The sequence below is a fragment of the Aptenodytes patagonicus genome, chromosome 27, assembly GCF_965638725.1.
Source record: "Aptenodytes patagonicus chromosome 27, bAptPat1.pri.cur, whole genome shotgun sequence".
Lineage (NCBI taxonomy): Eukaryota > Metazoa > Chordata > Aves > Sphenisciformes > Spheniscidae > Aptenodytes > Aptenodytes patagonicus.
Window position 1 is genome coordinate 2625070 of NC_134975.1, and position 22163 is coordinate 2647232.

Here is a 22163-nt window from a genome sequence, read left to right on the forward strand (position 1 = left end):
AAAAACAGTAAAAAAAAAAAAAAATACAGAACCAGTCACAAGTGTCTGGAAAAGTAACACCAGTAACAGCAGAGAAAGCGGAGCCAAACACCGGCAAACACAGGGCAGGATGGCGTCTCGGGGCGAGGTGGGAGGGTGGGAGACGCCCGGGGGGGGCTGCGAGCTGGGGGGGGGGGGGGGGGGGGGGGGGCGAGCGCGGGGATCCGGCCTCTCCCAGGGAGGAGAGGGGCTGGGGCATGCACGGAGAGAGGGGCCCGAGGGCCGTGCTGGGGACGGTGGCGGGGGGAAGGCTGGTCCCCAACGCCGAGCCCCCCCCCGCCATGGTGGAAGGCCCAAGCCCTCGGTGGGCGCCGGGGGCTCATCTGCGGCTGGTTTGGCTCCAGGCGGCTGCAGGGTGGAGCAGGGCTTGGGCAGGGCCCCGGGGACGACGCTGACAGCGCCCAGTTCGGGGACTCCCCCTGCCAAGCCCCTTCCCCAGCCCGCAGGAGCGGGGGGGAGCGGACCCCGCTGCTGCCGTGCTGCGTGGTCGGAGGCAAGGCTGGGAGAGACGGCGGCAGAGAGACGCTGGAGAGCGAGGCGGAAAATCCAGAGAGGGAGAGAAAGCCCAGGGAGGATTCGGCCACCGGACAAGCGAGAGCTGCCGGGGGCCGTGGGGACAGTCCACAGCAAGAGCTGAGCTGGGCCTTTGGGTTTGGGCTGGACCAGGAGCCAGGCTTCGGGAGCGGCACCAGCACCCAAAACGCAGGCTGGGTCTGAGGAGTCTGGCAGTACGTGTGGAGCGGCTGCTCCTTCTCTCCTTGAAAGACATCGAACGGGGAAGCTGATCTGCAAGGGGCGAACGTGGAGGGGCTGCAGCATGTGCTCACCGCTGGCCAAGTGTTTGAGTAGTATTTACCAGAGGCATTTAATCATTTCAGCTAGGAAGCAAGAGGTTCGAGGGAACAGTGCCCTAAGAAAACCACGTCGGTGACTAGGGAACGCCAGCAGTTTTGAGCGGCTACCCCCGGTCTCCACCTCTGCACCTTCCCCCTCCTCTCGCTCGTCAGCACGAAGCGTTTCTCTTCGAAAGTCCTTAGATTTCCTCCACTCCGTGTGCAAATATCATCACCAGTCCCGGCTCTAGCACCATGTCCTCGCCCATGTGCTGGTTTTCGCAGGCCATCACCACCACGGCCTGCTTGCCGGGGATGCGCTTGGCCACATAGTTCTCGTAGTACCGCCGGTTCATCTGGCGGGTCTCCAGCGTGGCCAGGCCCTGCGGCCAGTTCCGCTCGTGGGCGTTCTCGATCAGCTCGTTGATGATGGACGTGGGGCAGCCGCTCTCCACCAGCGAGCGCTTGATGACGGCCTGCAGCACCGCGTCTGGCGTGGAGATCATTCCACCCCACCGCGTCACCCGGGCCGGCTGCAGGGAGTTCACCCACCTGGTGACAGACACGGGACAAGCGGTCAGCACCGTGCATTTTTGGTGGCTCCCGCCAGAATCGAGGAGCTGGTCCACTCCCCAGCGCTCGGGAGCAAGGCTGGACGGGGAATGTCCTCCATTTCCCCACCTACCCCTTCCCCGTTTTCACCCCCAAACAGGACCCAGCTGCGGCATTCAGCTCTGCTACTCCCTCCCCAGAGGGAGGGGAAGAAAGAATGAGATGAGAAGCTGCTTCCTCCGGCCTTTCTCACAAGGAGGAAGGAATCTGGCAGCTTCCTGCTCGTGGGCAGGATGCAGGTGGAAGAATAAAAATGGTCCGAACCCATTGTGCAAGCAGCTCACGTGCCGCTCCCCGGCACAAAGGCCCCGCAACTGCCCCCTTGCTTTTGTGAAGCATTTTCTTCTCAAACCGCGCCTTTGCCTTGGAAGGCGCTTCACCCCCTCTCAAATCCATCAGCGAAGCTGGCAGACTCCCAGCTCCGCTCGCGCCCCGACGCAGGGCTCCCCAGCTCCTCCCCGGTCAGCACGAGAACCAGCACTTACTCCAGGATTTCATTGTATTCGATGGTCTCCTCCAGGTTCTGCAGGTTGGGGTTGACGCTGCGGATGGCGCGCATGTAGGCCTTCAGCAACTGAATGTCCCGTTTCTGCAACAGGCAGGACACAGCGGGGTTTGCAAAAAGGGAGTCAGCACCGCGGCTACACGTCACGAGACCAGACCCCGGCGCAGCGACAGGGAGCAACACGTCCCTGCCCGTCGGCTCAGCTACCGTCCCAGCGGCTGGACGGTGGAGGTGCAGAACAGCCGCGGAGCCCCGGCTGTGCTCAGCTCGGACTGCTCTGCAGCCGCTTTCTTCGTCCACAAACCTTTTTTGGTGTTTGGTGTCCAAGCAGGCGAGACTGACCCTTCCCATGAGAGACCCCACTGCGAGACAGCCCCTCGCGCACACGGACATACCTGCTCGGCCAGCTGATGCTTGTGCTCCGCTGAGGTCTTCTCCAGCTCAGCGATTCTCGTCTGCTGCTGTTGCACCACAGATCTTAAATGCTTGATGCAGTTGTGGTTTGGCAGCTCATCTTTGGGCATTTCCAAGCTGCGGAGCATTACAAAAAAAGGTGGAGGTCCCACATTAGGGAAAGTTACACACCAGAGCACTTGGCATAAGCACGCAAACAGTCTCCAGAACAAATCCAGTCTTGGAGGACTTGCCAAGAGGCCCAGGAAGCCCAGCGCCGTAACCCCCGATAGGTGTAGGAAGGCCTGTTCCCCGCCGTGTCTCAGGGCCAAGCCAAATGGTCTCGGGGAGAGCTATGGGAACAAACCACCGCCAGGCTGGCAGGCGATGGGGATCTTCCTCCTCCAAAGCGATCAGGGTTCAGAACCGGGTCCCACACCAGGCAGCCCGTGGGCCTGATCCAGCCTCTGATAGTCTCCAAGCCAACAGTCAGTCACCATCTGGCTGGATGCTTACAACACGTGAGTGGGAAGGATATCGGCACCAAGAGCACAAGTGCCAAGGTCAGACCAACCACCCACTACTGCTCCTGGCTCTCAGCAACATGTAGGAGGGAGCACAGCTCATGCTGGAACTTGTCCCAGGGGGCTGGAATGGCTCTGGGCAGATTCACAAAGGCTCCAGTACCCTGTTTCCAGCAGCCAACTGACACCCAAGCCCCAGCAACGAGCTGAAAAGCCAGGGGCTTTGAACCAAGCTTAAAAAGAAATGGGTTTGACTAAAAATCCTTCCCAACCCTTTCTGCAGCACCATGGCCTTCAAAGCCCTGCTACCCCCGGAGCTCTGCACCCAGGGGGCAAAAGGGTGCCAGGCACTGAACCCCGGTTTCCTTCCCCGAGCCTGCGGCCCCTGCTCTTGCCCACCCTCTGTGTCAGAGCCCGCCAAGGCCATCCTCACCCGCATCCCTGCTCGCAAGTCACCGGGCGCTTTGGATTGTGCTCGCAGTCATTGAGGTGAGACATCAGGTTGTCAAGTCGCACAACTGCCGTACAGCCGAAAACAGCGTTGTCGCAAGTGATCTGCAGCTTCGAGAGCATATTACGCATGATCCGTGGGACGGGGCGGAGGTGGGCAACCGTCACGACGCTGCGGTCCACGGGGCACGTCTGCTGCTGGGAGAACCACTGGGTGATGCAGGCATTGCAGAAGGCGTGCTCGCAGTGAGGAGCCTGCGGAGGGGCAGAGAACAGCCACGCGTTACTCAGACCCGGCGGGGAAGCATTTGCTGGCTCGTGTGTGGAGGACAGCCTTGACCAGAGAAAGGCTCTCAGCCTTCGAGGGGTGCACAGCAGCTACGTGCTGCCTTGGGGGAGGAGAGCAAAGGGAAGAGGCACCTCCATTACACAAGCAGGCACGATGCCCGCACGGGGGGATGAGACACCAAAAGCCAGACCTCTAAAGACCAGAGCCATGCACAGCACCTTCCACTGCAACGCAAGAGGCACTGCTGCAGAGCCGTCCTCCCTTCGCTTGGAAAAGCAGGTGCCCGTCTTCATCCACCTCTGGTTTTAATTTGTGTGCCCAGCCCCACCAAGGTACTCTCTTCCCCCCAGACACCCCTTTGTGGTGTCCTGCAAGCAGATCAGCTCCCTGGGACAGGGCACGGACCCCTCAGAGCAGCGCTCCTGCTCTGCTCCGTCCCAGGTAATGCTGCCTCCTGAAAGGGCTGAGGGGGCAAGACAGCTCAGGATGCTAAATTTAAACATTTTTCCAGGGCAGATTAGAACATTACTTCACTGTATTTACACAGCTGGGCTCTGCTCTTGCGTTCAAGCTGCAGTTGAAAGAGTATTAAGGTTGGGGAGGGGGAGCGGGACACACGCCAGCTCTTTGGACAACACTGAGCTTTCTTCCACAGAGCAGAAACCCGGAGTTACAGGAAGGTCAGACGCATTCAGAGCTAAGTCTCATTTACAAGCTGTTCCCTCAGCGCGCAGTGCCTTGCAGGCTGCCTTGTACCAGACAACAAAGGCAGACGACGATTGCAGGACGTACGCTGAATTAGGATTCACCCATTCAAGCTGCAGGACCATCTTGGGAGTTTTAGCGCAGCCCCTGTGGCATCGCAGCTCGAGCCAGCCAGCCCAGCACAGCATCTCTGAGCCAGCAGAGCCTGTGTCAGACAAGGCAGCACATGCTGGGCTCTGGCACAGGGACAGCCGCTCCTCTCCCTCGCGATTTCCTGAAGTCCCGCTCTCCGAGGCTTCGGCTTTCCACTGTCCTCCGCAAAGCTGGCCTCTCTGCTCCCCTTGTGGCATTTTACCCTCTCAAGCCCATGCCCATCCCCACTGAAGTTTAGTGACTGGGGTACCCCAGCGTCACCAAGTGCAGACTGGAGACGCAACAGATAAATCACACCAGTTTCACCGGCTACTGCACACAGAGGGTCACTCCCTGTCCATAACACAGGGAGGGGCCCTGGAGAATCTCCATCCTTGGGAGATACTGAAATCTTGGGGCTGGATACGGCCCTGAGCCCTCTGAGGTATCACTGGAGGTGGCCCTGCTTTGACCAGGCAGAGGGACCTCGCTGGGAGGGAGGGAGGAAGGAACAAGGAAAGAGTCCTCAGGAATTTGCTCCCTCCAAACCAAGGCTTGCGCCTAGCTACAAACTCAGCCTCATTGCAGCTCCAGTTACTGCAGTGCTGGCAGGAGCAGGAGGGCCGGTATCCAACAGACAGGCTGTTAAACACGCTTGAGAAAAGCCTGGGAACAAGGGAGTTTGTGATATCACATTCTCAAAAGGAGATTTAAATAAACCTGCAACTTTCCCTCTGGTTTATGTGATGGCCTGTGATCGTGTTCACATGTTGACAGACTTTTTAAAATCAAAGCTTGTTTGACATAACAGATTAGTGTCGCTGGAAGGTGCTAACACACGGTTTTAACTACAGTAGATTGCAGTTCCACGCACCCCCAGCCCCCTGGCACAGGGTGGGCTACAGCACACAGCCCCAGCCTCCCCGGCATCCCCATCGGGCAGCTTACCAGCACAAATCACAGCTTTTGTGATGTGGTTTGTTATTAAGCAATGAAACTGCAATAATTATGCACACGTTTCAGATTAGCTCAGTTTTATTTTAATCCGTTTTATTTCAAATGAGGCTGGATTTACGCAGAGGGTACTGAGCTACCCAGCACATGGCCACAGCTCAGCCAGTGTAGCAACACCTCCAGCGGCATACAGACCCTGCAGGGAAGGGGCAGGGACCAGGGGGACAAAGTCCCACGTGGAAGCCAGCTCCGCTCAGCCAGCAGTGCTCCACTCCCGCCAGCACTGGTGAGTGGGCTATAAAAGCCCCCACTATCCTCTCCCCAAAGTAACAGGGCTTAGGAGGACAGAGTGACAAATACAGCCCTTCCAGCACCGAAAGGCACAGGAGGGCTGGAGACTACGCAGTGCTCCGGCAGGACGCTGCGCTGGAAGAGCATATAATAGAGCTCACAGGAAAGCCCCGTCCAACAGCCCCTCCGCTTCGCAGGAAGCAGAGGGAGGGGTGGAAGCAGCAGCTCCCCGTGCACAGCCTCCTTCCCCGAGCGGCTGCACAAGCTGCAGAGTGAGCTGGAGGATCCACCAAACCACCCGGCTGTGCCGGGCCTGGGCAGAGCAGCGTGCTGGTACCAGGTCTGTGGTCTGTCCATCCTCCGAGCTACGTTTGGTGGCAGGAGAGGAGCCGGAGAGTTGAGCCAGGCCCCCAACAGCAAGTAAAACAGATCAGCTCTGTAGCATGGAGGAAGCATGTGTGCAGGGAAGCAGAGAGGGTCAACCAAGCATGAAGCCATAAGCAAGGGACAGATTTTAGCATAGCTGCTGCCATCTCTGCCTTGGGACACCATCACTGGTATGCAGCTGCATTGAGCTTTGGTAGAGTTAAGAAGGGAGTAAGGAATGAAAGAGTAAGGGAAACCTGTCCCAACACAAGCTTATTCCTTCCTCACACCTCCCTGCTGACCCCAGGACATCCCCCAAACCCAGAACTTTAGTTCCTTTCCACCAGAACTCGCACAACCGCAGACTTTTATCCCTGGTGCTGCTTCCTTACCCATGCTGTTGCCTTAAACCACTAGTAGGAAAGTTAAGAATCCATTGAGCTCACCTAATGCACACGCTGTGTGCGGCGCCCATCATCTGATCAAGGCATCTAGAAGTCTGGAGCTGCAATCGGAGGCTTTCAGTAGCCACAGTCAGTGCTCAGACAGAAACCTACCTGAACCGGCTCCTCCAGGACCCCGCTGCAGATGGGGCATATAAGATCTTCATCAACATCCCCCTGAAAACGTGCTACATCATACCCCATTGCTCATCACCGATGCCAGAACCCTGTGGAGGGAAAAAGAAGAGTGGTTAGGAGCAGCCGAGCATCCCGTGACGTGTGGACAGAGCAGGTCCCGGCCCTCGCAATGTCCTGGTTCCCGAATTTCTGCCCTCTCCTCCCGACGTGGCCAGTTGGGGTAGCCCCAGGCACGGCTGGAGCTCACAGCCGAGCGCCGTACGGAGGAGCATGCAGGGGGAAGTGGTCTCAGCCCCCTCTGTGTGTGCTGAACTGCTCCTCCGTTTTGACGCGCTGCTGGCATTGCTTCTCTCCCACACATGTTATTACTAATCCTGCTGCAATTTTTCTACTTGCTGGTTGTTTTTGCACAGTTCTATTTGGTTTATAGAGGACAGCACAGGGGCACCTCTAACGAGTGAGGCCAGTCCCGTGGGCTGAGCAGCGGGATGCATGCCAGGGACCGTTCCTGGGTGCAGGCAGACACCCACCAGCCTCGCCACATGGGTTGCGGAGGAACCAGCTCCTTCCCTGGGAACAGCAGCCCCGCTGGCTCCCGGCACCCCGGCTGACCGCTGCAGGTATTGTCCTCTGCTGCCATCTCCAGCAGCTTTCCCACTCAGCCGAGCAGACGCAGAGTGAAGACGCCCAACAGCATCTGCAGCAGAGCGTGACCTCAGCTGGGTGCTCCAGCGCCTGGACGAGGAGTCCCCACGACTCGCCAGAGCTGTTGGGGCTCCTGCTCCCAGAACGGAGGGTGTGCAGCCCCGAGAGCAGCCCCTCAGGCACCAAGTCCCCATCCCTCCCCGCCGAGGACAGCATTCCCAGGTAAAACTGTTCACCAGCTTCTTACACTACCTGCCAGAGGCCGACCTTGAGCTCTGCCCCGGCACACTAGCAGTTATCGGTTCCTCTGCGGCTTGTCCCTAAAGAGCCAGCTCCTCCTCTCCTATTCTCACCAACATCAAAGTCGGTGACAAACCGCCACGGCCATACAGATTCACGCTACACTTGGCTCCAGATAAAGGAGTCCCCACCCCAAACGCAAGCAGGAGCCAAGAGGGGACGGGAGGTGTGCAAGGGCATGCGGATGCCGCATGAGGCTCTGAAACCACCATCCATGCGGTGAGGAGACTGCGGCATGGCAGCACTTCCAGCTGTGCAAACACCAGGAGCATTACCTGCTCTGGAGGGCAGGTAGCAACTCGCCCTGCTGCTGCTCTGCAGCCAGATGTGGCCACCCAGCCACAGCCAGCGGTGCCGAGCTCCTGCACCTCAGCCGAGTTGCTTGCACAACACCACGTACCTCCCCAGCCAGCTCTTCGCAGCTGAAAGGTTTGGCTCTAGACAGATGCAGCAAGCAGAGCTGGTTGTGGAAGCCACAGCGTCTGCTCAGCTAGAGCAGCAAGGGAGGAGAGGCGATGGACGGACAGAAAGGGAGGCTGTAGGTAATGCAGTCGCTTCATGGTTGGCCCTTGGGACCCTCCCCAAGTCGAAGGGCAGCAGGGAGGGACTTTAATCAACTCACTGGGCACTGTGAAAGTCAGACAATAAATCAGCTCCACGTGCGGATGGATTCTTTGCTTCCACAGAGCAGGCACAGACAAAAGACTCCTCTGATGGAGGCTGGGGTGGGGAAAGTCCCTGTGTCAGTTTGCAATTCAGATAAGATGAACGGCTGCAGGCTGGAAGGAGAACTGATCTCCAGATCTCCGAGCAACCAGGATCGGTTGCTCTTAAACCTTCCCACGCCTTTGGACAGATGCTGCTCTCCTCCACTGGGAAGGAACCCAAATTCCTTCCCATCCCCTTATGAGCCACTCACACTGCAAGTCTCAGCACCTCCAACACATTTACATTGGGTTCAAACCAACTGGAAGGGCAAACACAGATGTGGAGGACCCAGCACAACAGCTCCTGGCTGCCAGCTGAGCCACAGTACCCATGCAGCCTGCTAGCCCCCCACCACAGAGGTGCTTCACTCTGCAGCTGGGACCACTCTGACCTTCTCTGTTGCTCAGTGCTCGGGCACTGGTTCACGCCCTGGTGTCTTAACGTGTCTCTGAATCCACGAGCAGCTCCACAAACAGCCTGCCCTCTCATTCCGCTCGGGAGACACAGCGCCTGCTCCTGCACGGGCACTCAGGTATCGAAGTGGAACTGCGCTGGGCAGCACTTCTTCAAAACCACACTCCCTAGCAACTCGGCTTTCTTTGTCTTTTGCTTCCAAGCTCCCAAATTCCAACATCATCCCTCCAACAAACAGCTGGGCAAGACACTAAATGTCTTCACATCCACTCAGGAAAGAGCCGAGCAGAGGGCAAAACACGAGCACTGAAAGCCAGCCTTGCCATCTGCCAAATGGAAGCCACCATCAAAACTTCCCCCAGGAAAAAAATTCAGCACCTGCATGAGTCTAAGCACCTCTGAATTATTCTCCTTCCTCGACCCAGCTGTTCCCCCTTCTGCCAGAGATCATCTGTGGGGCTCTGCCAGCACGCTGAAGCAAAGAGCACCCTGCTGCTATCGCGAAGCAGAAACAGGACAGCTGAAAGCATCTGCAAATGCTAGAGTGAGATGGAGCTGGCAACCCAATCTCCCTCCTGCTAGATCCAGAGGTGAATTAATGACCTGGCCCCACAGGATACTGGATACGCTCATTCTTCCCTGGGCTCAGCAACCTGCAGGATGGCCCCAAAGAAGGTATCGTATAGCTAATATGAGCAAGTCCTACTTGCGCAGTGCTTCTCAGCAAGAGCGATGATTCACGGGCTGCAGGGATCCATCATGTGCTGAACCGAAGCACAAAGAGCTTAGAAAATACCTTTCTTGGAAGGGCTTGCAGAGGCACTCAGACACCAGGGTGAAGTCGAGCCAAACCATCCGCAACGCGGGCAAGACACGATACAGGGGAGCGAGGGCTGAGCAGGAACCCAGACAAACCCACTGTTACGGGAGATTGCTTCTGCAGTAAACAGCAACTGCCACCTATGATTACACCTGATTTAAGTGAATGAACTTCCCAATCCTGCCCTCTCCAAATACGCACAGCTTCTTGACCCCAGCACCATCAGCCTCCCTAGGGCTGGGCAGGGAGAAGGGATAGTTCGCACAGATCAGAGGCCAGTCACAGAACTGGGCTTTAGCCCAAATTACAGAGAAAAGCTGGGATAAGTCACTTTTTCCCCCCTTGTCATCACGCTCCTGCCTTGTCTTTGTAGATTGTCATCTTCTTGGCCTTGGGGACTTCGAGTGCCTGCACGCTGCTCAACACAGAAGAGATCTACATAGCAACAAGGGCTTGATGGTATCAGAGAGGATCAGTAATTAACAAGTCAAAAGCACTTTGACATTCCTACCCTTACCCAAAGCCTCCTCAGCATCCACCAGACAAGACAAAGGTTCCTAATAAGCCCTTGGGGAAGTAGAGGAGAGGAAAGAGGAAGGCAACAACTCACTCCCCAGCTGGTTAGAGCAGCGCTGCACCGAGGACAGCCCCAAGCCTGTCGCATCCCCATGGCAGGGATCTCCCAGCTCCCCCGATTGCTACGCAGGGGCCGGCATCTCATCTCAAGCCCCGACTTGTGCTGCTCTTCCGTCCTCCCCATAAACCTGCCATTTAAATAGGCAAAAATGACATCTAAAAGTTAAGACAGACCATCACCGTCAACTCCCCCTACTCTGGTCACAGGACATTCATTCCTACGTACCCAATGCATTGCAGTTTTGCTCCAAATCTTGGGCAAAAAGGGGCTTCATTTCGTTGACTGGCATGAGCTTACCTCCGCCCTTCAAATGGCAGTGCAGGATCACAGCGAGCAAGGCTGGGGCTCCTCTGACCCAAAGCATCTCTGCCCGTCTTTCATGTTAGCAGCAACTATACAGATAAGATTTCCGTGGTAATACTGTGCTGTCTTCCAGCACGATAACTAACTGTTCCTGTCCCCAGAGGAAAATTCAATTGCTGAGAATATTTTTTCTGTTGACAAAAGGAAAATTAATGGCTTAAAAAAGCTCCCCCTCCTCCTTGGAAAAAAAAAATAAAAAGCGTCTGCATGGGAGCCCGTGGATTTGTTCCACAGCCCCCAAAGCACATGTTCACATGTTCCCTCCTTTTTGCCACAATATGTTCAAGCCGCTGGATCCCAGACACTCCGGCTGAGCCAAGCTTTCTGCCTGGTTGACTGCTCCAGGCACAGTCTGTGGAGCAAGCCAGCATCTACCAGCTCCGGAGGAGCTCTCCACTCTGCCGGCACAGGGAGGCCGACTCATCTGGGGCTCGCAGGGTTGTACTTCCACACTCCTGCTCACCCACACAGCCAGCTCTCCTTGGTCAACAGCTGTTTCAGGCTGCAAGCACACCTGGGCAAGGATCCAGAGCAACCTGGAAAGGGCCTGGCCCTAGACAGCTTTGCTGGGAAAGCAGCATCTTCCACAAGATCCTACCAGCGTGCTGTTGGCTGCGGGTCCTGGGGCAGGAGCAGACACCTCCACCTGCACCATGCGAACAGCGTGCCAGGCTGTCGGGAGACACTGACTCACTCCCAGGAGCTGACGAGTACGAGTGTGAGCAACACGAGCAAGGACCAGCGCAGAGGCAGACAACAGCACTGGAAGGGAAGCGAGTTTCACCCAGGTAAACGATGTGCTGGCTACAAAACTCCCCGGGCCCCCAGCTGCCCGGAGCCTGAGAAGGTGAAGGTTTGGAGGAGGCACCGACCCACATCGACCTGCACAGCTGTGCCAAGCAGAACAGGCGACAGGGACGACTCTGCACGCACAGCTAGAGCTCACCGAGATAAACCAACCTGGCCCAAGGCAAACGATAAATGACAACAGCGAGAACGATGTGATCGTGGGAGGGGAGCCAGCACCTACCTACTAAACACACGGCAAAAAATACGTTTGGAAAAATCAGAGCACAACGGTCAGTAAAGCCAACGACTGGATGGAGAGCAGCAACCACCCCAGGGACTTGTGTGCAAACGCAAAGGTGTCCAGCTCGGCTCCTCCCCAGGGACACCAGCCGCTGGCAGCATCTGCCAGCTCTGCTGCCTGCCCTCCTTTTAGCAGCAGATCCACACAGCCAGCCCCTCTTCTGAGCCAGTATCTGGTGCCAGTTCACTAGGGAAGCCCATCCCTTCCATGGAAATACAGAAGACCAGACAGAATCCCTTAAAAAAAACCCAAACAAACAAACCAAATCAAACTTAATTAGCCTGTGCTGGAAGTCTCCAGCATCAGGCTTTGCCTGGCTCTCAGGGGAAAAAAAAACCCACCATTTTCTCATTATTTCCAACATAAGTGTTGCCAACAGATATCAGAGCCGCCTTGCAGCTGGGATAGCTCGGAAGAAACCTGTTCTGTGAGCAATGGTGGTTTTAGTAATCTTTCCTAATTTCATCAGCTTTTTGAGCCAAAAGAAATAGAATTAAAACAAGAAAGCAAGGGGGAGGGGAGGAAAGGGAGAGAAAACAACATATGGATGCAAGAGGGGCTGTTCTGTAGCAGTTAAAGCCCAGCATGGGAGCCAGGACACCAGCAATCTTCTCACTGCTTTGCACTGTGTGTGTTCTGGGGCACCACGCTTTGTTGTCTCTGTTTCCCCGCTGTGAGTAAATACATAACATCTCCGGGGGGCGGCACGGTTTCTGAAGCAGTCTTGCTGCCGCTGGAAAGTTTCCAGGGGGGGGAAAAAAAAGGGTGACCCAGAAGCTTAAAAAAAAAGTCAAAGTTTTGCAGCAACTGGGTCCCAGCTCCCAGGATCTGCATCCATTTAGGACGGCCTCTGCTCCCAGGAGTCCAGGTCACGCCAAGGAAAGAGGCCACCAGCACCACCGGTGGGACAGCAGAAGACCAGGGACAGCCAGTCGCCGGGACAGAGCTACATGCAGCAGAAGCTGCCCCATCAGTACCTGGGAGGGAGTGCAGGGGCTCTGCAGGGGGGCTGACGTTTGGCTGAAGCACTTTGCCGAAGGCATCCGCTGGGCTCCATCACCCAGCCCAGGTGAGGAGGCTGCTCGGATAGGATCAGGGCTGGCGCCAGGATGCAGGCGAAAGGGCTCTGCTCAGCCGGATCTCTGGTCTGACAAGCAGATTGAAGACGGAAGAGTCATCAGCGTTGAAGCTGTGCCCACGTCCGTGCCTTGCAGCTTTAAAGCAGCTCCTAACTGACCTGACACAATGGAAGTTTCGCGGGAAACCCTCATGTCAACAGCCAGAGCTGGGTCCGGTGACAGCAGCCTGTTCCCGTACAATGGGGAAGGATTCACCAGCCCAACGACAGTCAGCGTGCAGAGCTGTGACAGTCTGTTGCTCTCCTGCAAGCGACCCAGTTAGTGCAGCCCAGCTGGCCAGGGGCAGCTTGCCAAGCCCGGGTGATTACTTGCCTGCCCTCCTGCCAGCACGGCTCACTGCGGCTCGCAACATCCCCCGGCATCTGAAGTCTGTGCATTTTAGAGCACAGCGTGGTCAGCAGCTGTGACGAACTTGCTGGGCCCCCGCAAACCACATACTTGAGATGAGTGCCCAGCGCCTGGCCACCCTGCTCTGAGTTAGAGCCACCCGGCAGTCCTGCCCATCAGCCAGCACTAGCAACAGCCCCCAGCGTCACACAAGAAAGGAATAGCGGTCTGAAACTGAAGATTAACGAGAACAATATTGAATCCGAACATGCAGCATAATCTAAAGCTGGCTATAAGTCTCCCTGCCTGACCTAGTTGTCCAGCGACCCAGTTTCTAAACCACACAAGTACAGCGGGACAGAAACAAGCCCAGTGCGTGCTGTGCATTCCTGGCTGAAGCCACTTCCCTGCACTGCCGGGCCTGGCAGGGAAACGAAGCGGGCACTTGCTGGCACACAGGCTGAGCACAAACCCAAACTTTGCCCTAATCTGGAACCACGAGCTCCCTGCTCAGATGCAGGCCCCATTAGGATTTAATGGCAAGGAAGAGCTGGCACAACGTACATCCCGTAACTTCTTTGGAAACGAAACACCAGCAGTGCAGGTCAGGCTGCCGTATCCCCCACGGCTCCTCCGCCTGGGGTTGTGCACCCAGCACCCACGCAGGACGGAGTCACACAGCTGTGCGTTACGAAATGTGAAGGCAGGGAAGAGAACAAACACTCAGTTTCATGAGACACAGGCTGGGGGCCAGCCACCTTCCCTACTGCGCTCTCCTGGCTGCACGGGGCTTCAGCAGCTCTGTCGAGCCCCACAGACCTGGCCAGACCGTTCCAAGCGATTGCATTTATAGCCTTGACTCGTGTCAGACCTTCCTGGTCTTTCTGATCATTACCTTGACTTTTCTGGTACAAAATTACACCCTGTGCTCACCCGTGTTACGCGCTGCTTAACAGAGCGGATCTGATTTCAAAAGCCAGCACCAAAACCGAGTGGGGGTCCAGAGTCCACCCCGCACGGGTGATCCCCAGGCTCAGCCACACACTGTCTCGTGCTCAGCGCTACCGGCGAGGTTTGGAGAGGCAACTCGGCGGCCGCAGGATCAGATTTGTAGCATTGCTCTGCCTGTTCCTTTGCTTCTTCCCATTTTGTTGGCAGCCGGCTTACCTGCATGTGTGGAATGAGCCTGCATGGTTTAGTGGTTTTCCCAGGAGTTACTGCATGCATTTGAGACATCTACGGGCCACGAGCTTAAAAACCGCTGGCGCAGAGGAGAGTGCTGGTCTGCAGGCCAGGACAGTCGCTTCACCTGCCCGACTTCAGTTTCTCCATCAAGAGTAACTGGTGGAGAGCAGCAGATACAGCAAACCAGTTCTGCCTGCGTGCACATCACCAGCTGCTTGGCATGTGCATAATTAACCACCCCACTAATGACACCACGGAGCAGCAGCACTCCCTCCCCACCAGAAAAATGGATCAGACACTCAGCCAGCCTCAGCTGAAACGTGACTCGTTCACTCCTCTCCAGCATTAATACACAGGGCCTCTAATTGCTGTTGCATATACCCAGGAAGCAGACGGCAATTTAAAGTAATTTACGCTCCACTCGCAGGAAAAGCCAGCGAAGCAATCCTAACAGCAACTCCAGTTTCAGGGAAGAGCCCAGCAAGCCTTCGTGCTCTGCAACACCGCAGCATTCAAGCAGCGCTGCTCTGCAGCACGACCTGTTAAACCCCACGTACAGACCAGTACCACAGCGGAGCCGCGCTCAGGCTCAAAGGGAACAGCTACACCAAGGAGTTGGGTTTGGCTGGTTTACACGACGCTAACTGGTATCTTGATTCTTGCTTACTAATCCTTTAAAGGGTTACTACCCGCTTCAACATAATTGTTGAGCTAATGTACTTCTTTCGGAACAATGGTGACATGAGTTAATTCATTCCTTCTCCAAACCATGTTTCTTTCAGCAGGAACAAAACCCGACGGATTCAGCGTCCTCACTGCAGTCCCTCCCACACCTGAAATAATCGATATCCCCCAGGCCTAAAACTTTTCTTATGTGGAGGCGTTTCTTCAAAGTGTTTTAACCAGTTAGCAGAGACTTCAGGAATGACTGACTGTAATCCACAAAGTTTCAGTACATACTATTTTGATTCAAGAGGCCACAGGCAAAACACAAAAATACTACTCATTATTTGCTAATTAAAAGCCAAAAGCATTGAGAGTACAAATCTAACAGCTCTTTCCATAGGGATTTTTCCTCCAGTGTTGATCTTCTGTTTGACATTAGCTCACATCCAGAGAGCAAAACTTTCCAAAGGAAAAAAAAAAAAAAATATCCTTTTTCTAAAAAGCCTTTCACAAATCAAAGGAAGCTTTTGCCCAAGTACACACAGGCAAACAAGATCAAAAGGAAAGCGGGGTTAAACAATCATTCTTGGTTGTATAATAGGAGGAAAACACATCAATCGTGAGGCCCTACCCATGTTCAAGATCCCGTTTCGGTAGCTGGTGGAAGGACAAACAACATGTTGAAGAGCTCCTATTGCTTAACCCCTGCAGAATCAGGCTAGAGGGCTTTGCCACCCGGCAAGGCCATTCCTTATTCTGGGAAGCTCTTCAGGATCACTAAAGCCCGGCTGATGGTCCTGGGAACACCTACAGGCATCGTGCCCAACGCTGGCAGCGCCTCAAAATCCCACAACGTGAAACAACGCTACCGGTACCACAAAAGCACAACCAGCCTGCAGTCTCTCCCAGCTGGGACCCGACAAACTCATCCTGTTTTCTGTACTTTTAATGCGTTGAAAGGATTTAGGCGAAAGAGGCTGGAGGCAGAAGAGCTTGCCGGGGAAATCAGCCACCTCGAGAAAGGAAAGGAAAAAAAAAAAAAAGTCTTTGGGAAGTTCCTCAAGGCAGCTGCTGAAAGCGGAGCGGCTCTCGGCACACCAAGGTCACATCGCGCTGCGCAGACAGTGTCACCTCTGCACCTACAGAAGCAAAGGACGGTCTAACAGGGAGGTGGACAACCCTGTGTGCAGCCACCGGGCAAGGGCGTTATCCCCTCGGACTGGGCAAGGCTCATCTGAAAAAGGAAGCCAAGCAGCCCAGGTAAAACTCCGGGGGGCCCCATCCCTCCTGCCTCCAGCACAGCCTGCTCGCCTGCGCGTGCTCGGCGCAAGACAGCTTTTATCCATCCCATCCCCAATTCCACAGACGGAGAACTGAAACGGCAGCTCCCTTCCAGAGCCGTGGGATGAGCAGAAGCGACATCCATCAGACCCCTGCTCCGCTCCAGCCGCCCTTACCTTCAGCCTGCGAGGAACACGACAAGATCTCCTGGGTTGCCAAGTCCTTGGCTCTGCGTCAAGTCCTACAGCCCTATGAAACGCATAATCAAGAATCGCAGCTGACTGCAAGCCTCTGCTTCGCAACTGAAAGCAGCTCAGGGAACGCAGTTCGTTGCCGCAGGTTGCTAAGCCATGGCAACGACTTCTGGGGGGGGGGGAAAAATAAAAGTCACGTTGTTTTGGGAACGTCAAGGTCCTGCTCTTTATTAAGACATTCTGACAGGGTGGCCTGACCTGGAGCTGCTGAGCTGCCCACCCAATTCCTGCCACTTCCCTTCTGTACTTTTTTCGGATCAAGCCCTTCCAAAGCTCAGGAATTCAATCTGCAGCGCTGTGAAGGGGCTTTGACGCCTCGACAGGACTGCCAAAGGGGCAGAAATAATACGCCAAACCCCACGGATACGCAACCACACTGGGACGACTGGGAGAACACTCAAAGGTCAGCACCACTTTTGTGTCAGGGAAGGAAACCTCGCGGCAGATTTCCACAAGACAGCATTATATTCCTCCAAAAAAACTTCAACGGGAGGGGGATGCACTCCTTTACAGGGCTACACCCACGCTTCGTCTCCTGCCCCGGCCGAGCACTCGCCTGCCTTGCAGAGGCTGCAGTGCTGGGGTGAGACCCTGCCCGTGACCCTCCCAGCATACAGGGCTGTCACTGTCACCGATCATCCTCAGGAGCGGGGGATACGCTCGGTCCGGGTATCGCAAACAGAACCGCAGCCTCCCAAGCCTCAGGTTCCTACGCCCCAGGTTAATCAGAAGGGAAATGTTCAAGATCCAGGCAGAAACACACATTTCGGGTTTTGTTCTTTCTGCTACGAGCTTAGAATATTCTTCCCACTTGCTGCATTTCAACACTGCAGAGTCTCTTTATTTTGCTTGAGCTCTGTCTGCAACAGCTCCTGCCTACCGGGAACCCGGGCAGGAATTAAACGAGTTCCTGTGACTTGGGGTACGAGCTCCCATTAAAAACTACTCAAGCCACCCGCTGCAGGGGCACCAGCTGCCCTCCCCAGCTGTCACCTGAGCTCTGACACATCCCACAAACCCCAGAGATCACGGAGGAATGCGGCGCAGCACGCTGCCGCAGCCCGCAGCATGTCTACAGGCAGATGCAGCAAGACCAGAGGAAGACGTTGCCACCGAGAGCCCAGAGGCAGGAACCCGGCCCCAGCCTACTTCTGGGGGGCTGCACATTCTGGGGGGCTGCACGTTCCTCATCGGTGACGGCAGAGACACCGGCAGGCTCCGACCGGGACGGGGCCTCGCACACGTGCCAGGCCCTGCACTCGCGAGAAGTGGTTTGTCTGGAGAGCGTTCATGGCTACAGATAAGGCAGAGAAGGACACGAGGGTCTGCGAGGCGGGTTTCCCTTCGTTAGGTAAGCGGAACAAGCCACTTGTTAACAGCTGGGGCCATGCTGGAATTGCACAGCACACTTTACCCAGCTCTGCCAAGCCTTTTATTTTCTGGTCTGTTTCTTACGGTGTCAAGACACCAAGAAAATGAAGAGCCTAAATCTGAAGTTAAACTGGTTTATGTTTGGTTCCGCCCCCCCCCAAAACAGCAGATATAAGTCACAGCCAGCAAAATGTCTGAATACGCACACTCAGTTATAAAAAGCATCCCGCATCGCTGCTCCGTCAGCAGCCCGTCCCCTCCCAACTCTAACTGCTCCGCCAGAAGTGGGAGCGATGCCTTGTCCCAAAGGAAACTACACCAGGCAGTTGGTTTCAACAGGGGCAGACGTGCTGCTCCGCTACCTGCCGCAGAAAGGCAGAGCTGGCAGGCGGGAGGATGCCCGGGAGCCACCACCTCCACCAGCAGCACCCCAAGAGGTCCCAGCTCCTCAAACAGGAGGAGAGGATTCCCAGGAGCCCAGGGCAGAACCCGGGCCCCTCGCTGAGACAGCTCAGCAGCCTGGCCTGCGCAGCTCGGCCGAGTCTCCACGCTCCCGGTCAGACCCACCTTCGACTACCGGCACTACCGTTGTACCGAGCGAGTCCGGACCAGCTGCCACACGGAAATCCTAACACGAGAAGACCAAAAGAGCTTTTTGCCTTTAGTCTAAAGCATTTGGATGCGAGGGATCTCTTCAGACTTGGTGAACAATCCCATCCTCGCAGCAGAACAGCACGGATCCTATTCAGCACGAAGTGTTTCCTGTTTTCCGCCGCGAGGAGCCCACACAAGCTGCGAAGCCCCAGCAGTTGGCCAGTCACCAAGCCGACTGATCAGCGAGAAAACACAGGCAGAGACTGCCGAGCAGCGCAACTCACGGCTCGCTTTTACCTTTAGCTCTGTTTGAAGTTCACCTTGCATTGCCTCCAGCTGCCTCTGCAGCCTTTTGGGATGCCTTTCCAGAACTCCAGGCTCGTCAGCGGGTTTCGTTAACAAAGCACTTTCCCTGCAAGTCACAGGGAACCTCGCTCTTTCGAGAGCGCTCTGGGAATTCCAGTGTCTGCCCTTCTTCTAGAGCACCAAGTGAAACAAGAGATACAGAAATCAGGCAGGGGCAGTTTTTAAGCCAGTTTGGCAGGATTTATTTTAAACCTCTGAAATTTAAGGAAGATCTTGCTATTTCCCTGTAGACGTTAATTTACGACAAAGGTTCTTTAACGGCTTTAGAGCAAGAGCCGTGTCCTTCACTGCGAACCTGCACGGACCCGTGAACAGCAGGCTGTGATCTCTAAACGGTGCTCTAGGTAAATCTGCCAGGGGAGAGATCAGGCAGCTGCAAGCTGCGAGAACAGCCGTACGCGTTGCACTGCCGGCTGCGACAGGGGGACTGTCAAGACATACAGAGACCTTTCTCGTTAGCCGAGCAAAAACAAAGTTTTTGGATAAATATGACTTCAAAGTTATCGGCAGCAGCCAACTGAAAAGCCCTGAAAGCATATATAAAGCAACACCCCATAAAACTGCTGATGTAACTCTAACTGTTCACATGTCGGAGGCTCCTCGTGTGTGGAGGAAGGACTTAAAACTCATCCCCCGCGCACAGACAGAGAAAGTTTTGAGAGGTGCTTGATTTACCTTCCGCGGCAGAATTCCTCCCTAAGCAGCAAAGAGGCAGGGCTGGGCTGGGTTTACTCTTTTCAGGGAGACGCTCCCAATGGCCCATCTTTTCCCCTTCCTCTTCTACAGTTTAAAATGTCGTTCGTCGAGGGCCGAGAGCCGCTGCCACGCAGGAGTCATAAGGTCAGGCAGGACAGATCTAGTCACCGGGGGGGGGGGGGGGGGGGAAAGGGAAGGAAAAGTGAGCATTGTAAAAACCGAGGTGGAAGGCTGTGCCCTGCCCTTCACCCCCCCCTCAGGGCCCAGATGAAGACACCTCTCTTCCTCCACACAGGAACCCAGGCCTTCAGCCCCACAGAAGAGAAACCTGCGCTTCCCGGAGAGCCTTTGCAACTCTCCTAAAAAGCAGGATAACCTGTGCAGAAACCATCGAGCGCCTGCAACGCGAGCCCTGTACGTCTCCGACGCAGATACACGTTCCCCTGGGGACAAGGGTCTGAAGTCGGTCACGAGAACAGAGAACCACCACGGCATCTCAGACCGCTCCTCACCCTGTCTTCCAACAATATAAAAAAATTTACCCTGCCTTTTTTTTTTTCCCCTTTTCTGTTTTTTTAATTTAAATGGCAAGAATAAGGGTCACTCCAGAGGCCCCAGCCAGTCTCAGAGAGCCCTCGGTGCATCCCAGCCTCCCCGACAGGCTGATCGCGACCGAGCCGGTCATCTAAACACCGGTTGCCTCCCCGCGGCGCTTCGCTTGGGAAATTCCAGCCCTCGGCCAGAACTCTGCTCGCCTCACACCCCCACCTCACTCGGCCGGGAGAAAAGCTGGGACGAGAGGCATTTCCAGCAGGACCGCGCCGTGCGCAGGGAAGGAAAAATTTGCCCAGTAGGTAAAGTCTCAGCTTTTAAGTTACGCAATCCTGCTAAAAATAGTTTCCCCAAATGCCACCTTAAGATCTTCTGACACAAATCCAAGTTTTTCCTGCAACTCCTCTGCTCGCTCTAGTGTTGCAAAAATTGACAGCAGGGAAGCCTGAATTGGAAAAACTGCTTCGGTTTTATCTGCCGGTCTCGGCAGCAAGGATAAAACCAGCTCAGAAACGCCCCTGGACGTTACCACCGCGCTGAACCGGGGACGATGACACCCGGCCCCCGAAGCCACCACAAGCAGCTTTATTATTATTATTATTACAACAACAAAGTTTATCCGATGCTGTTGCATTTCGGGACATTTTTACATTTATCACTTAAAACTGTATTAAAAAAGACTGAGGCCCTTCCTGTAAGACGAGATGCCGCCGAGCTCGGGTGCTTACAGTCGAGAGGAGCAGCGGCGCACGGCCTGCTTTGTGAAACCTGCCCGCAAATAAAGCCTCATCCCATTTAACGACCGACCTCCCTCTACTTCCTACCCTCCCCAAACAGACAGACGGGCTTTGTGATGTGCTCTGAAGGTCAGGCCTCCCAGAACGGGGAAGCTGCGCGTGTTCCCCACATTCCTTTGTCGTGAGCGACGGGCGCTCTCCTTCCATGGCTGCTGCCTGCAGGGGATTCCCCACCCCGGGGAGCACCCCGGCCCCGCTGGGGATCAGGGCGGCCCGAATCCTCGCTGCACTACAGCAGCGCCCAGAGGCTGCCAATAATTTGTCATCGGAGCAACTTTCAGCCCAATTAAAGTCCTTCCTTCAAAAGCTGCTAGAAAAGGAGTTGCCGGTGAAGTCCGGGCGTATTTACGACGCGGCATCACCAGGTGGAACCGGCACCTTCCCAGGCCACGGTGGTTTTGGTTTTTTATTTTCCCTTTACTTCGCCTTTTCGGTCACGGTCCAGCAACGCGCGCCCCAAGCCCCGCAAGCGCGTCCGGGCCCGCTCGGGCTCCGGCAGCCGGGGACACACGTACGGGGAGGGCAGGACGCGTTACCGGAGACCAAAGCCAGGGGATCCTCCGCTAGAGCGGGTCTCAGCCGGGCTGTCAGAGACGGGCTCCGACGGCGCCCGCCCGCCGGCACAACGGCCCCGCAGCGCCGGGGGCCGTACCCCGCTCTCGGGGCTCCTTCCTCCTCCTCCTCCTCGCTTCCCCCGCGGCCTCGGTGGGGTTCCGCGCCCACCCCCGAAGCGCTGCCCACCCCCAGCAGCTCCCCCCCCCCCATCACCACCACCTCCGCAGCCCTTCCCCAGCCGGGCCCGGCCTCCACCCCACGCAGGGCCCCAGGAGCGCCGGGCTCCTGCCGGCCCGGACCCGGCTCCACGAACCCCCGTGCCGCGGCGGCCCTCAAGGCCCTTCCCCGAGACCCGGGCACCCCCCGGCCGCCGCCTCCCCGCTCCCCGTGCCGCCGGGGCCGCATCGCCCCCCCCCCCCGAGAGCCCCTAACGCCGCCCCGCCGCCCCCAGGGCACCCCCGGCCCCACACGGCCTTTCCCCCCCAGCACCGTCCCGCTCTCCCCCCGCGGAGCCCGGCTCCTTCCCCGCGGCGCCCCACAGCCCCCTCCCGCCCCACGGCCCCTATCGCCCCCCCACCCCACCCCCGGCAGCCCCCCGGCCTCACGTACCGCCTGCCGCCCGGGCCCGGGCCGGCTCCGGGACGCCGCGGGGCTCAGGGGCGGCCGCGGCCTCCACCGCCTCCCCCCGCCCGGCCCCGCCGCGCTGCTACGCAACCCCCGCCCCGCCGG

At 56.5% G+C, this 22163-nt stretch overlaps 1 protein-coding gene across 5 annotated transcripts; it reads right to left on the minus strand.

Moving 5' to 3' along the window:
* Positions 1-879: 879 nt before the first annotated feature.
* On the minus strand, positions 880-22112 carry RNF41 (ring finger protein 41). 5 transcript variants are annotated; one of them, XM_076360565.1, is made up of 8 exons: positions 22044-22108; positions 19510-19690; positions 18766-18945; positions 6651-6763; positions 3340-3611; positions 2385-2520; positions 1970-2073; positions 880-1424 (listed from the first exon to the last, which is right to left on the minus strand). In XM_076360565.1, exons 4-8 carry the CDS (start codon positions 6738-6740, stop codon positions 1073-1075), a joined length of 954 nt encoding a protein of 317 aa, XP_076216680.1. In that variant the 5' UTR covers positions 6741-6763; positions 18766-18945; positions 19510-19690; positions 22044-22108; the 3' UTR covers positions 880-1072. The 5 variants fall into 5 exon arrangements, with proteins under 5 accessions (XP_076216680.1, XP_076216679.1, XP_076216681.1 ...); XM_076360564.1 differs by lacking the exon at positions 18766-18945; XM_076360566.1 differs by lacking the exons at positions 18766-18945; positions 19510-19690 and having other exon boundaries at positions 22044-22112.
* Between the last annotated feature and the right edge of the window lie 51 nt (positions 22113-22163).